Genomic DNA, 15,251 nt, shown 5'->3' on the forward strand with positions numbered 1-15,251 from the left:
AAAAGCAAAACTTTTAATAAAAACAAAAGAAAAAAGTAAAAGATTTATCTCTGCACTTTAGATGGTAAAAAGGTACAGGGTCTTTCAACTTATAAATAATAGAAAGAAACTTTCTCCAGCAGAAAAACAATTTAAGCTGCTTCCAGCAAGTACACATATGCAAATGGAAAAAAAACAAATTAAAAGACTATGACTGCCTTTTCTTACTTACAATTCTGAATAGATAAGAGACTGTAGCAGGGAGATTGGCAGAAACCTGGTTGCAACTCTAGCCCCGTCCAGGACCCAGAGAGAACAAAGCCAAACCCAAAACCCACTACAAAGGCTTCCCTCCACACGAGATTTGAAAGTATCTTGTCTCCTGATTGGTCCTCTGGTCAGGTGTTTGGGTCCCTGTTTGTTAACCTTTTACAGGTAAAAGAGACATTAACCCTTAACTATCTGTTTATGACACGCCTACTGACAGAGGCTCAGCTTCCATTACAGAAGGCTGTTGATATTGCTGTCTCCATGGAACTGGCTACAAGGGAGGCGCAAAACATCAGTGCATCCCCTAGGGTGCAAAAAGTGTCACAAGAACCTATCCACAAAACTGTGCAGAGTCAAGAATGTTACCGCTGTGGTAAGCCGGGTCACCAGGCATCAGAATGCTGGTGTAAGGACCTTGTGTGTCGACACTGAGGCAAAAAGGGACACATTGAGTGTGCCTGTAAACAATAGAAAAAGAGACCTGTGGTCTGGCCGACAAAAAGAGGAACCCTGCATACCCTAGAGCAGACCCAGGATGATCAAGGTGACACCTCATCGCAAGAGGAAGTGCCACTGCATGTTTTGTCTTTGGCGGTGGGCTCACATGAATATTGGGTAACCCCATTGTTGGATGGCAAACCTATACGCATTTAACTGGACACCGGTGCAGCCGTCTCGCTGGTCTCCGAGACTGTGTATAAAGAAAAGCTACCACATCTTCCGATTAAGGTAACAAAAACTGTTCCGAAGACGTATACGGAAGAAGCTGTGCCCATGTTGGGCACTATTGATGTTAAGGTGGAGCTCAATGGACAGGCTGCTAAATTGCCACTATTTGTGGTGAGAGGTAACTAGCCAGCCTTAATGGGTAGGTCTTGGCTTGGGAAGATTCAGCTGAACTGGGCAGAAGTGCACCGGATGACTAAAGAAGAAACTAGTCTAACCCCTATACTAAGGAAACATGCTGCTGTTTTTGGAGATGATCTGGGAAGTATGAAGGGAATCACTGTGACATTGAACATTACACCTGACAGTCCACCAAAATATCTGAAAGCCCGAACTGTGCCATATGCCATCAGGCCAAAAGTTGAAGCAGACCTGGAGCTCCTGGTCACCAATGGAGTCATAATACCAGTTACCCATAGCTCATGGGCCACTCCTATCTTTCCAATAGTGAGGAAAGATGGCTCTCTCCAAATTTGCGGTGATTTTAAAGTCACTGTAAACCCAGTGTTGTGTGCAGAGCAATACCCGCTTCCCCGCATCGATGACCTCTTTGCAGGCCTGGCTTGGGGACAAAAGTTCAGTAAAATTAATCTGAGTCTAGCATATTTACAAATGCACATCAATGAAAAGTCCCAAGAGCTGTTGACTATTGTGACTCATAAGGGGCTTTATTGATACTGTCACCTACCTTTCGGAATAACGTCTGCTCCAGCCCTGTTCCAGAGGGCTATGGACCAGATCTTGTGTGGTTTGTCAGAAGTTCAGTGCTATCTGGATGATATCCTGGTCACTGAAAGGAATAAAAGGATCACTTAAAAAATTTAGAGGCTACCCTACAAAGATTGGAAGAGTATGGCCTACGAGTTCGCAAAGACAAGTGTGAATTCACCAAGCCCTCTGTTGAATATTTGGGACACATCATTGATTCTGCAGGTCTTCATAAGGCCCCTGAAAAAGTTAAAGCTATTTTGGAGGCTCCCCCACCTTGAAATATAAGCCAGCTGCAATCGTTTCTAGGACTACTGAACTATTATGGAAAGTTCATCTCACAGTTAGCCACGCTGCTAAAACCACTTCATGAGCTCCTGGGGCAGAACAAGGCCTGGAAGTGGACTGAAGCCTGTGATGTTGCATTTAACAAAGCTAAGGATGCATTGCTAAATTCTAAAGTTCTAACGCACTTTGATCCATCCTTACCCCTACAATTGGCCTGCAATGCCTCCCCTTATGGAGTGGGAGCAGTGGTGTCACACATTATGCCTTTGGGAAAAGAGAGACCTATTGCTTTTGTTTCATGCACTCTAAGCAAAGCAAAAACTAACTACGTCCAAATCGAACGTAAGGCATTAGGAATTGTTTTTGGAATTTGGAAGTTTCATCAGTACCTGTTTGGGCAAAAGTTTACTCTTCTCACAGACCATCGACCTCTAATGTCAGTTTTTGGACCCTACACAGGCATTCCCCCATTAGCTGCTAGTCGTATGCAACGCTGGGCATTGTTACTTTCAGCACACACATATGAAATCAAATATCAGAAATCCACTCTGCATGGCAATGCAGATGACCTCTCAAGGTTGCCTTTGCCGGTCAAATACCAAGATAGTGCCCAAAAGGAAATCTTCTACTTTGAACAGGTAAAGAATACACCCATCACGGCTGCTCAGATAAAGAAGGCAACTCGCGTTAACCCAGTATTGTCCCAAGTTATGAACCTGGTAATGCATGGAAAATCTCGACAAACCTCTCCGGTCTCACCCAACCTTGTTACCTACATGTCCAGAAGAACAAAGTTATTGGTCCAATCTGGTTGTTTGTTGTGGGGGAGACGTGTCATTATTCCACCACCACTGAGATCACAGATGTTAGAACAGCTACATTCCGGTCCCTGTGGAATAGTGCGCATGAAGGAAATTGCACAAAGCTATTTTTGGTGGCCTAGATTGGACAGTGCTATTGAAAAGAAGGCAAAAGCTTGTATGTCATGTCAGGGTGTGAGGAATGCACCCCAGTGGGCACCCCTACACCCATTGCACTGGCCTGATAACCAGTGGCAACGTATTCACATTGACTTCGCTGGCCCCCTTGAAGGAAGCATGTTCTTGGTGGCAGTAGATGCCCATTCTAAATGGCCAGAAGTCTCTATAATACAGTCCACTACTGCAGAGTACTATCCAAAAACTACCGGGACTTTTTAGTCATTTCGGTCTGCCAGAACAACTTGTGAGCAACAACGGACCGCAGTTCGTCTCTCAGGAGTTTCAAAATTTTATGAAGGCAAATGGGATACACCACATCACGTCAGCACCATATCATCCATCCACCAATGGATTAGCTGAAAGATTTGTGCAGACAATGAAACACGCTTTGAAATCAGCAAGGGGACAACATTCCATTCAAAAGCGTCTGGATACCTTCTTACTTTCCTACAGAAACACACCTCATGCTACGACCCAGGTATCCCCAGCCTTTCTAATGATGGGACGACAGCTGCGCACTTGCTTTGATCTGCTGAAACCTTCTGAACCCCGACAAATTGTGCAACATCTGCAGCAATATCAAGTCATCAGATGGGCATCCAGAGCAAAAGACTGAACCTTTAACCCGGGACAGCCAGTTTTGGCTCGGAATTATACTTCCAGAGCTAAATGAGTCCCTGCCACGATCATCACTCAAACAGGACCTGTTTCCTACACAGTCCGGACTGCAGAAAATCTTACCTGGCGGTGACATGTAGATCAGCTGTTGCCAGGTCATGCCAGTCCTCAGGACACATCTGCAGTTGAGTAGTCTGACTTCATCTCTTCCGGTGAGACACCGAATCACCAATCACCTGTTCGTGCTACAGACCCTGAGCCCATGGTACTTTTGGGTGCAACAACACCAGAAGTTCGCCGTAATCCACCTAGAGACAGAAGGCCTCCTCATCGGCTGGATCTTTAGCTAGGGCGAACCCACAGTTATGGGGTAAAATAATCCCCAGGGTTTAGCCGGGAATGGAGGCAGTCTACTCAGCTTCTCTAATCTAGTGTGTGTTTTATTTAGGGAATGTTCTTATTGGGGGGGGGGAGGAATATGTTGTGTATTTGGTTGTCATGATTTTGGTTCCTATGGCAACTGAGTTAGATTATTAGGGGTTAGCCCAGCCAGCTTCGGCCGGTGAAGGAGCTCTGTGTCTGTAAATAAATGGTAGTTTTGTTAGCTGTCTGCTGTCTGGCCTCAAGTGATTTCTTCCTAAACTGGCTGCCCCCAAGAATATAACAATCAAGCACTGTAGACACCAGAACTAGACACAATATTCTGGAAGCAGTCACACCAGTGCCAAATAAAGAGCGAAAATAACCTCTCTGCTCCAACTTCAGATTCTCCTGGTTATACATCCCAGATTGCAGTAGAGTTTTTGGCCGCAGTGTTGCACTGGGAGCTCATGTTCAGCTGATTAACCACTATGACCCCCAAGTCATTTTCAGAGTGACTGCTTCCCAGCGCTGCCTCCCCCGTCCAGTAAGGATGACCAGCATCCTTTGTTCCTAGATGTACACCTTTACATTGAGCCGTATTAAAACACAGATTGCTGAAGAACAGAAGGACTAAATGAGTTTCCCAAAGTCACAGAGGAAGTCAGTTGAAGAGCCTGGAACTGAAGCCAATTCTCCTGTATCCCAGGCTAGCACTTTAACCACTCAACTATCCTTTCTCTCTGGAGCTAGTGCCTGAGATGGGGGCAGCTGGCATCTCAGCATCCTGAAATTACCTGAAACTCAGAGAATTAAGCTCCTGTGACATCAGTAAACAGGAGGCCACGAATAATTCCTTTTCCAGATGAAAACGCTGAGTAATGCTTTGTCCTGAATCTATTGAGGGCCAAATCCATCGGCCAGAGGATAGTGGACAAGTAACTCCACATGACCTCCAAGTGTGATGCAAAGTGGGCTAATGGGAAGTAGGGACATAGGCCTGGAAGGGACCTCCTGGGTCAAAGAGCCCAGTCAACTGCTATGGCAGATGACTCCATAATATCATCCGGTGCATCAGCCTGTGTAAACAGAGTCGCAGTGAGTTCTCCCCTGACAGCAGGCTGGGATGGAGAGAGACTTCAGGAGCAAACTCTATTTATATAAACACGTCTATTCTGAGTAGATATCCAGCAGACAGAGCGGTGTTGTTCAAAGTGATCAAATTTGGCTGATGCTGTATTACAAATCACTGGAGTACTGAACGCAGGGGTAGTGCAATGTTGTTATCAATGTTGATGTCTTTATTTTTATTTTTCGATTAGCTGTTAAACCAGAGTTACCTTAAAGACAGTCTGCGCTGTAGATTTTTTGCGGGGTTTATAAATATGTTATTGACGTTTTAATGTTAGACCCCGTACAGATATTTTAGATTTTTTTTCCAGTGACCAATTGAACATTTTTTGTTATGACAGTAAAGATCCATTGTCTAGGTTTATTTATTTTTATATGCCCTCTGGATAAATTGTGATGACTTATGAGTTTTTTTAGAGCAGGATGGCTTTTTACAATAACTTTATTTGCTTTGACAAGAGCTTGGGCTTGTAATGTTGTAGTGCTTAGTAAGCAGCAAGAGCAGTTTACTTACAGAGTTTTAGTTTGCTTTTTGGAGCTGTTAATGCTTTGGTTTAGTATGCAGCAGGTGTTTTTCCCCCAGTACCGGTAACTTTGCATGATTATACTAACCATACAGGTATTTTTAATGCTAGGATACAACATGAAAAGGGAACTTATTGTTGGGGTGTCCAAAGCAGGTGTTTTCATTAACCCCTTTTTCAAGCTTCCTCATGCACTAGCTGCTTCTTGTCTTTAGGTTTATTGTAGTTTTTTAAGGAACAACCCAGTAACTACTGCACAAACCCTTTATGCTCCTTTTCTGTTTTACTTACTAGCAAGATATTGTTTATATACTTCACAATTTTTTTGTTTGCAACAATTTTTTAAACATATTTTTACAGCAGTATGGAATATTGTGGGTGTATCGCCGTACCCCCAGGAAAAACATTTGAGCAATATCGAGTACCCTGGAACACAGAAGCCGTTTGGTACTGGGAAGTTGGATTTAAAGTAAACTTTAAAAAACATTTGTCACATTCAGAACAGAAAACTGCTCTATTTCTGGGATACCACCTCCAGCAGCACAGGCTACGCAGCTACTACGGGGGGTTCCTGCTTGCAATTTTGTTTAACCCTCAATCTTACTGTCAGCCTGGGGTACTTAAAACAAAACTCCCCTTTGTGGGAGTGCATCAATTCAGTCATCTCCAAAACACAAACTCTCCTACCCTCCAGCCCCGTCCTCCTCCTTTATTCAGGAGACTCCACCGCCCTGCCTGCTGCAGTTAGCATTAGTTCAGGCTTGCCACACCAACTGCCTCATCTCTTCCCTCAAATCTCTGCCCCCTGCTCTTCCAATTCTGGGCCAATGTGAGGAGACCTGGACTCTCCAACTTCCCTGGGGGTATGTCTTGGGTTTGGTGATAGAAGATGGGGGCTGCTTTCAGGCCGACCAGCCACCTGCCCAGGATAGGAGTAGGGTCTGGGGCTCCTTATAGAGGTTCTGGAAACCTGGGCAGCGTTTACCATGTCCCGGCTCTGGCTTCAGGTCTTTAGAGGGGTTGGAGCCTCAGGTAAAGAGGAGGAGCGGGGGGTGGGGTTCTGGGGAAGAGATGAGGCAGAGGGAGGGGCAAAGGGGGAAGGGCATGGAGCAGAGGATTGTGGTTTCAGGTAAGAGATGGTGTCATAACATATTTCCCAGATTTGGACCTTAGCGTCCAAAATATGGGTGTTAGCATGAAAACTTCCAAGCTTAGTTACCAGCTTGCACCTGGTAAAGCTGCCACCACCCAAAAAATTAGAGTGTTTTGGGGCACTCTGGTCCCCCCAAAAACCTTCCCTGGGGACCCCAAGACCCAAATTCCTTGAGTCTCACAACAAAGGGGAATAAACCATTTCCCTTCCCCCTTCTCCTTCCCAGGTGTTCCCTCCCTGGGTTCCTGGAGAGACACACAGAAGCAAGCTCCGTGAATCTAAACAGAGGGACTCCACCCTCCCCGTTTCCAGTCCTGGAAACACAAGTACTTCCCTCTTCACCCAGAGGGTATGCAAAGTCAGGCTAGTAAATCTAACACAAAGAGATTTTCCCCCTGACTTCTTCCTCCCACCAATTCCCTGGTGTGCTGCAGACTCAATTCCCTGGAATTCCCACTAAAGAAAAACTCCAACAGGTCTAAAAAAGAAAGCTTTATAAGAAGAAAGAAAAATACATAAAAATGGTCTCTCTGTATTAAGGTGACAAATACAGGGTCAATTGTTTAAAAGAAATATGAATAAACAGCCTTATCCACAAAGAATACAATATAACACATTCCAGCAACTACACACATGTAAATACAAAAGAAAACAATATAAATCTATGGTCTTCCTATCTTTGTACTTACAACTTGGAAACAGAAGATTAGAAAGCTGGAGATAGAAAAATCACTCTCATAGCCAAGAGGGTCAGACACCAGACAAAGAACAAAGAACTCACACCCAAAACTTCCCTCCACCCAGATTTGAAAAAGTCTTGTTTCCTGATTGGTCCTCTGGTCAGGTGTTTCGGTTACTCCGTTCCAGGTGAAAGAGACATTAACCCTTAGCTATCTGTTTATGACAGATGGGGAAGAGGGAGGTGCGTCAAGGAAAAAGGAAACTAGAGGCGGGGCCACACAGGGGACGGGGTCCCTGCATATGTTCTGCTTTTGCCTTTTGAACAGGTGGTCACCCTACAGTGAATGGGCGGGACTGGGATAGGAACTACCTGGGCCTCTCTGCAGGAGCTGATTCCCACTCCCACCCATGGAAAGCAGCTGGGGCAGCATAAACACAAGGGACAAAGAGGGAAACTGGGCCTCAGTCTCTTGTCAGGGCTCCTGTGCATCAGAACCTCGCTCACACACGCAGCTCTGCTTAGGGAGGGGGGAATGGGCTCAGCAGGTGTGCGGTGCTGGGACATCAATTGTATGCAGGGGAAATTGCCTGGAAGGCTTCTTCTGCATTAATCTGACATGACTCAGTCATAATCACCTGGCTGAGGGTGCAGGGGAAGGGTGAGTGTCCGTGTACCTTGAATATCCCCTGTCCACAGCTCCTGCAGCCCTCATAGATCACACAGCAATCAGAGCGCTCACAGTGAATCAGGACTGAGACTGCAGAACAGCTCTGCAGCTTCCTCCATGGCCTATGGATGTTTAACCAGAGACAGGACAGGGGCAGGCCAGGTGTAATAGGAAACAACATCGACGTCCCTTCTCTTTATTGACTGTATGAAGAGGAATTCTAAGGTCGGAACCACTGCAAATAGGGAGCTTTATGGGCCAGCATCGCACCTGTCCCCTGGCTCTCCACAAACACATTCACTTTGTAAATGCTGCTGCCTGCCTTGGTCTCTTTCCCCCTGTTTGCTGTACTCACTCACCAGCAGATGCGCGCAGTCTCTCTCTCATTCCTCCAAGCCTTAGATCCCATCTCAACCTCTTTCTATAGGGAGGAGATGAGTAGCTCATCTTGTCTCAGATGTAAGGGTCCAGGATGGAATAAGTGTCTGTGTCCTGGGTTTTTCGTCTCCTGTGTCACCAGTGCTGGAACTGGATGATGAACTGACCCTTCACTTGACGAACAATCTGATTATCCTTGATCGAAGGTGTTTGCTTTTCATGCTGTACACGACTGGGTTCATAAGAGGCGGGACCAGAAGGTAGACATAGCCCAGGAGAATCTGAAGCAGGTAAGTCGAGCTGTTCCCAAATCTATGTATCACAGACAAAACCACCTCTGAAGTGTAGAAAAGCAGGACGACACAGAGGTGCGAAACGCAGGTGTTCAGGGCCCGAAGACACTTTGTCTGCGACACAATGCTCAGCACTGTTTTGAAGATCATCACATATGAGAGGAAGATGAACAGTGAATCCAACCCCATCATTAAAAGTGAAATATGCAAGCCATAGATGTTGTTGACTGTGATGTCTGAACAAGCCAACTTCATGACTTCCTGGTGCACACAGTAGGAATGGGAGAGGACATTGGCTCCACAGTAGTGGAACTGTTTCAGGAGAAGTGGGAGTGGGAATATTACGGCTATTCCTCTTAGCACACACACCAGTCCCATCTTGACTATTCTCGGCAGGGTTAAGACGGAAACATATCTCAGTGGGTTACAGATGGCAATGAAGCGGTCAAAGGCCATCAGCAAGAGTATGGAAGATTCAATGCATTGAAGCGAGTGAATAAAGAACAACTGGGTAAAACAGGCATTAAAGCTGATTTCCCTAGAGTTAAACAAGTATATGCCCAATATCGTCGGCATGGTGGCTATCAATAAGCCAAGGTCTGTGACGGCCAACATGGAAAGGAAACTGTACATGGGCTCATGGAGGGTTGGATCTGTTTTTATAAGGAACAGAATGACTGAATTTCCTATTATCGAAATAACATACATTAAACAGAAGGGGATAGAAATCCAGAGATGGACGTCTTCCTGCCCTGGTATCCCAGTGAGAAGGAACACTGCAGAGTTGAATTTGGTGTCATTGACAGCTGACATAATGTACTGGACAGACACAGGTAGTTTTGAACTTTAGTTTCTGAAAGGAGAAATAACAGGAGACTAGATGATATTTAGGGAGACATCTTTCTGCTCTCAGTGCTAGTCTAGAGACTCCCAGGATCTCAAAGAAAATGAGCAACTACATAGTCTTGGATTTTCACCACCACCAGGAAGATAGGCACTGCCAGACTGGATCAGACGTGGTCCATTCACCTCAGTATTTAGTGGCCATTTAGACTCATAGTCTTTAAGGTCAGAAGGGACCATTGTGATCATCTAATCTGACCACCTCCACAAAGCAGGCACAGAATCCTACCCATCCACTTCTATAAGAAACCCCTAACCTATGTCTGAGTTACTGAAATCTTCAAATTGTGGTTTGAAGACCTCAAGCTGCAGAGAATCCTCCCGCAAGTGACCCATGCCCCATGCTGCAGAGGAAGGCGAAAAACCTCCAGGGCCTCTTCCAATCTGTCCAAGAGGAAAATTCCTTCCCGACCCCAAATATGGCGATCAGCTAAACCCTGAGCATGTGGGCAAGACTCACCAGCCAGCACTTAGGAAAGAATTCTCTGCAGTAACTCAAATCCCATCCCATCTAACATCTCATCACAGACCCCTGGGCACACTTACCTGCTGATAATCAAAGATCATTTCCTAGATTCTTCAGAAGAAAGTGGAACAAGTCTTGCAATAGGCAGCTATGAGATACTCTGCTCCCAGAGAGAGTTTCCCCCTGACATCCACTACTTAGACATATTTGGTGGCATAAGTCAGGAAGGCTTAGACCCTTCCAAGACTTTTTAAAAGAGATCCTAACAACCTTAATGGGATTTATTTTTTTATCCATATAAACATCCCATCCCTCTTTGAAGCCTGCTAAGCTCTTGGTCCCATAGATATCTTGAGCTGGGAGTTCCACAGCCTATTGTGCACTATGTGCATTTACAGTTGTGACCTTCCCACACACATTCTTTCTGGCCCATTGTATCATGGCATGTGTGCAAGTGCATGGTGATATTGGTCATTGTATTTATCTGTCCTGGATTGAAGCTATTTATAAATGTGTCTGCCTCTTCCCAGCACATGGGATAAATTCTTAGGGCCTGATTCTGAAATCAAGATTGTCTTAATGGTATCACTGAATATTTACATGGGTTAATTGCTTCAGAACAGGGCTCTATTAGCTTTCCCTGACCAAATGCACCAGATGATACACTTTGACCCCCAAGAGTCCCTTAAAGAAGAGCTGAAATGCTTTGCCTCAACAATGTTGAATGAATCCAGACAGTCCATTCACCATACAAGCTTCTCTTCATTCTCACAGGTCCTGCATCCTGTCACCAAGCAAGGGGTCCGTAAATATCTGCAAAGTTACATGGGTGAAGAGTGGAAAACCAGGTTTGCACTAATATCCACTTGAGCGTGCAAGTTATTTCTGCCATGTGCATGTAAGAGATGATGGTGAAAATTATATACAACTAATGTAACACTCCCCTTTTCTGCACCTCAGCTTGACTCTTTGCTGAAACACAGACCAACGGTTCTGTTATCTCATGACCTTTTCAAAAGACTTGCCCACGTATTGCAGAGGGATAACGTTCATGACCCCAAATGTAAGTGTTAGAAAGAGCTTCTGGTCATTTCCCAGGAGACAGTATCATACAGCTGTTCACTGGACAAAGAGTTAAGAGCTCAAACCTATTGCCAACAATATGTGGAGTACTACTGAAATACATTCTAAAGCAAAAGCCATTAAGCAGTACAGTTACCACTGCTTCTGACTTTCAGAATACAGGCATGTCATGAATGTTTGGTTTGTAATATCTGTATTACAATGAAAAGATTTGGCATAACATTTACACATCTGTACTTTAGCATACACATGTCAGTCCATTCTTTCCCCTCTGATCCGCTTTCAGAAATGATTTCTTGGCTTAGAGTGAGACTTAAAATGTAACGTCTGTCATCGGGATTTCTTCAGAAACTGAGCAGATTGCAGCGTCCCAGCCCTCATTCAGTTGATTGCCAAAAAACAAAAGTCTAGTATCTCCTCTGTCCCTGGGTTAATAGCTGACTGTCTCCTCAGGTTCCGCTCTGTCAGACTGCAGACTGTATCCGGAGCGGTAACAGCCATTGGGATCAGTATAGAAAATATTCATCCCCTGAACTCTCACTCTCTAGTACATAGTAACCCCAGCACCTGTTACTCAGGCACGATGAGGGTTTGCAGGTAGTGGATTTCAAAGTCAAATGCAGGAGTATTCATGGAAATAGAACTTCATTTCCCACAGGAAAGTCACCTATTGCTCTCTCTCTGACTGTCTTTGTCCTGTATTCATAAAATCTGTAGCACCTGGGAACAGCATTGTATCAGACATGGAGCTGAGCTGTCATCATGAATGTGTGTGTTAAACCCAGTTCTTAGGATGGTAGCTTTATAGCTACATTGTGTTGATTGTTTCTGTTATGGCTGTACTGGATGAAACCAGGATGGTTCCTGTTAGTTTAGTAACAGGATGCTGGAAAACAAGCAGAAAGGGAAGCAACAGCTGAAGAAAAGTCATCTGTCAGTAAGCTCTTCAGGGAAGCTGAGAGATCACTCCATGGCTACAAGCTGGGAAGAGCCTATTTGCGGGCTCCAGGCACATTACACAGCTTGCTGAGAGTCTCTTCATACCAACAGACACAGATGCCGCTGGGGAAGTCTGAAGGCCCTTGAGCTGCCTGGGTCCCCGTCAGAGTGGGAGGGTTTGGGGTCAGAGACATGTACAGGTTGTTGTTTTTAAATTATCATATTCTCTCGTGTTATGCTTTATTCCTACTGTTCAAATTAAACAGTATCTAGGTTTAAAAAGGCTGGCTGGTCACTTGTCACTAGTCACAGGCTCACAAAAGGAAGAAACACATGTGCCTAACCCACTTTGACCGGCAGGGAAAACACATTCCACCCACAGTGTGCGGTAGACAAGATTAGACAAGGTCCCGGTCTGAGGGTGGGAGGATCGTGGGGTTTCACTCAATGTGAGGGAAAGGTATTATGCCTGACATCTGGCACTTGAAGACCAGAGGAAGGGCAGAGATGTAGGTAGCCCTGTAACTCTAAGGGATATAAACAAGGCTGAAATGCTGGAACCCACAGCCAGTCAGGAAACAGAAATATGCCTTATTGGACCTGTTACCACAGAGCAGTGCAGATCTGAATTCCTGCCTTCACAATCGAACAAGAGAACAAAATAATTTTATATGCATTTACCGATTACATTTCCTGGAACAAATAAACCTGAGGTAATTTGTGAACTAGTCACTAATATTCCATGGGGTTTCAGGACCAAGCCCAGAACACACTGCCCCTCTAGAAATGGGACAACCTGACAAATCCTATCCAGGGTACTGGAGTTTTAACTCTCCGAGCTCACTTTGAATGTCAGATTTCTGTGTAGCTTGAATAACCCACCTTGGTTCATGGGCAGGTGTAGGGGAGAGATTGCCAAGTGACCAAATGCTCCTGCCCTCCTCCAGCCCCTGTCTCTGTATCACACCAACAGACCAGCTGAGTTTGCTGCTGCTGCACAGAACATCTGCAAATGGAAACACTTTACAGTCTTTCCCCTTCACTTCACGTTTTAAAGACAACGAAACCTCTCAACGTACCCAATTCCTGCTAGATGAGTAGCTGCTGACACCAGAGGTCTTCAGCCTAAAGGAAAAGGAGTCATTGGAGAAGTAGCAGGCAGTATCTTTTCAGACAGGGAGGCAACTGTGTTTATGAAGCAATCCTGCACATTCCCTTGGGGGCCACTTGGCCATCAGGGAACTTCAGCTGCTTGGCTTAGTGTGCACCAGCTTTAACCCCCATCGTGGCCAAAGGCAAACTGCAGAAAGACAAATCACAGGGGATGTGTAGTGATCCTACCCACCTGGACTGCAGCACAAGCCCTGCTGCAGGCTCTATTCCTGGAATCCAGGCTTGTCATCACTGTTCATCTGATTTTGATTAGTCACCTGGCTATCTTGGAGACATCCGAGGGGTAGTAATGAACCTGTCACAGCTGTGATCTTGCTGAAATAAAACAAAATAAAATAGAATTATAATAATATAGTAGCATATTTCTCCCCAGCAGCCCCCTTTCCTGTATTACTAAACCAGGGCGCAGGCCAGGGAAGGGATATTCCACAATGCTCTGTACCTGGAAATTTCCCTTGAATCATTCCAGGAGGGGAGGTCCCTTCCCTACTCCCTGAGGAATGAAAAAGGGGATCCAGGATCCAGGGCTCCCCAAAGTTAGGCACAGATCTCAGTGGTCCAGTGGTAACTAGGTCCTTCCACCAAAATCTCTGGGCCTCCACAACTGCGCTAGGATGCTCTCCAGCTCCCTGCTAGCACAGGTTCATCAGAGATGTGCTACCAGGGCCTGTCACAGCAGCCTCTGACTGCAGGAGCTGCTGAAGCGTGAATTGTACAGGGTGGAGGGGACTGCACACACATGGGAGGGCAGATTAGAGTAGCTGATGGGCACAATACCCCAGCCCAAGTCTGGTTCAGATGCTTTGACATTTCTATGTCCCGAGTCCAGCCATAGATTCAGTCAGTCCAAACTTCATTTATTTTATGAGGAAGAGGAAGATGAAACCCCTCCAATTTCTCTTGGTGATTCAGGCAGTTGCAGCTGGGCAGCATCATTGGGTCAAAATTGTGGGGGGGAGGCACTCTGCTTTCCAACACAAACCATGAAACTCTAGGTCAAACCATGAAACTCTGTCTCTAGTTCTACAGGGGGCTGCATAAGCCCCCTATCAACCTTCCACACTGAGCACCCTTAGGGTGACCATAGTTCCCAAAAAGAAAACAGGAGACACACAGTTTCTCACGCTAGTCCCCTCACCCCTATGCAAAACTGTCATCCGTCACTGGAACCCAGTAGGAGCCCCCGCAAGTTTCAGGAAGCTGTCACTTGTGGCTGCAACACTTCCTCCTGATTCCCAGCTCTGCTTCACCCCCGTCTTGGGGCTGGCATCTCCACTTGCCTGCCTCAAAAGTTCCTCCGCTCCCCACTTTCCCAATTTTATGATAGAAGTGTGCATTTGGCCTGTTTTCTGTTGCCAGCTGATCACGTCTGCAAGAGCAAACAGGACAAATGTCTCCTTCTGAAAAAAAAATTTTTTTGAGTAGGTTGGAACACTTGTATTAATATCACTGGGCAAAGATATCAGGAAGATGCTGAGCCATCTTAAGGAGAAGGGCAGGAACAACAGCATGATGAATAGATATGCTTTGATCAAACCAACATGTACAAGATAATGGGCGGCCCTTGGATATGTCAGTGGGTGGCACCCTAATACGTTACAGGGTGGCACTCTGATATGTCAGGGACAATATATAACTTGTTTGTATCTGTGTATAAAGATGTATCTCAGAGGCAATATGTTTATCTAGCCGAGGGGAGAATGGAAAGTCCTGCCATTCACTGAGCCAGTCCATTGTCATGGGCATACATGTGTGAGTGTTCCTGTAACCATCAGCACCCTGCTTCGGTGGCAGTAAACCTGACTAAGTGCCTTTGCTGAAAACTGACTCTGTGGATTTATTGGGTGGTTCACTCGAGGTCTGCTCTGTAGGTCTCACGATCTAACATGGCAGAAAGCTATGTGTTAGGAATCCCCTTAACCCCTCCCGA

The 15,251-nt window shown here is 45.5% G+C and overlaps 1 protein-coding gene across 1 annotated transcript; it reads right to left on the reverse strand.

The window, feature by feature from the left end:
• Positions 1-8,634: 8,634 nt before the first annotated feature.
• LOC127039153 (olfactory receptor 51G2-like) lies at positions 8,635-9,573 on the reverse strand. The gene has a single exon (XM_050932432.1). The coding sequence runs from the start codon at positions 9,568-9,570 to the stop codon at positions 8,635-8,637; it is 936 nt and encodes a 311-aa protein (XP_050788389.1). The 5' UTR covers positions 9,571-9,573.
• Positions 9,574-15,251: the final 5,678 nt, after the last annotated feature.

The sequence above is a fragment of the Gopherus flavomarginatus genome, chromosome 1, assembly GCF_025201925.1.
Source record: "Gopherus flavomarginatus isolate rGopFla2 chromosome 1, rGopFla2.mat.asm, whole genome shotgun sequence".
NCBI classification, from domain to species: Eukaryota; Metazoa; Chordata; order Testudines; family Testudinidae; genus Gopherus; species Gopherus flavomarginatus.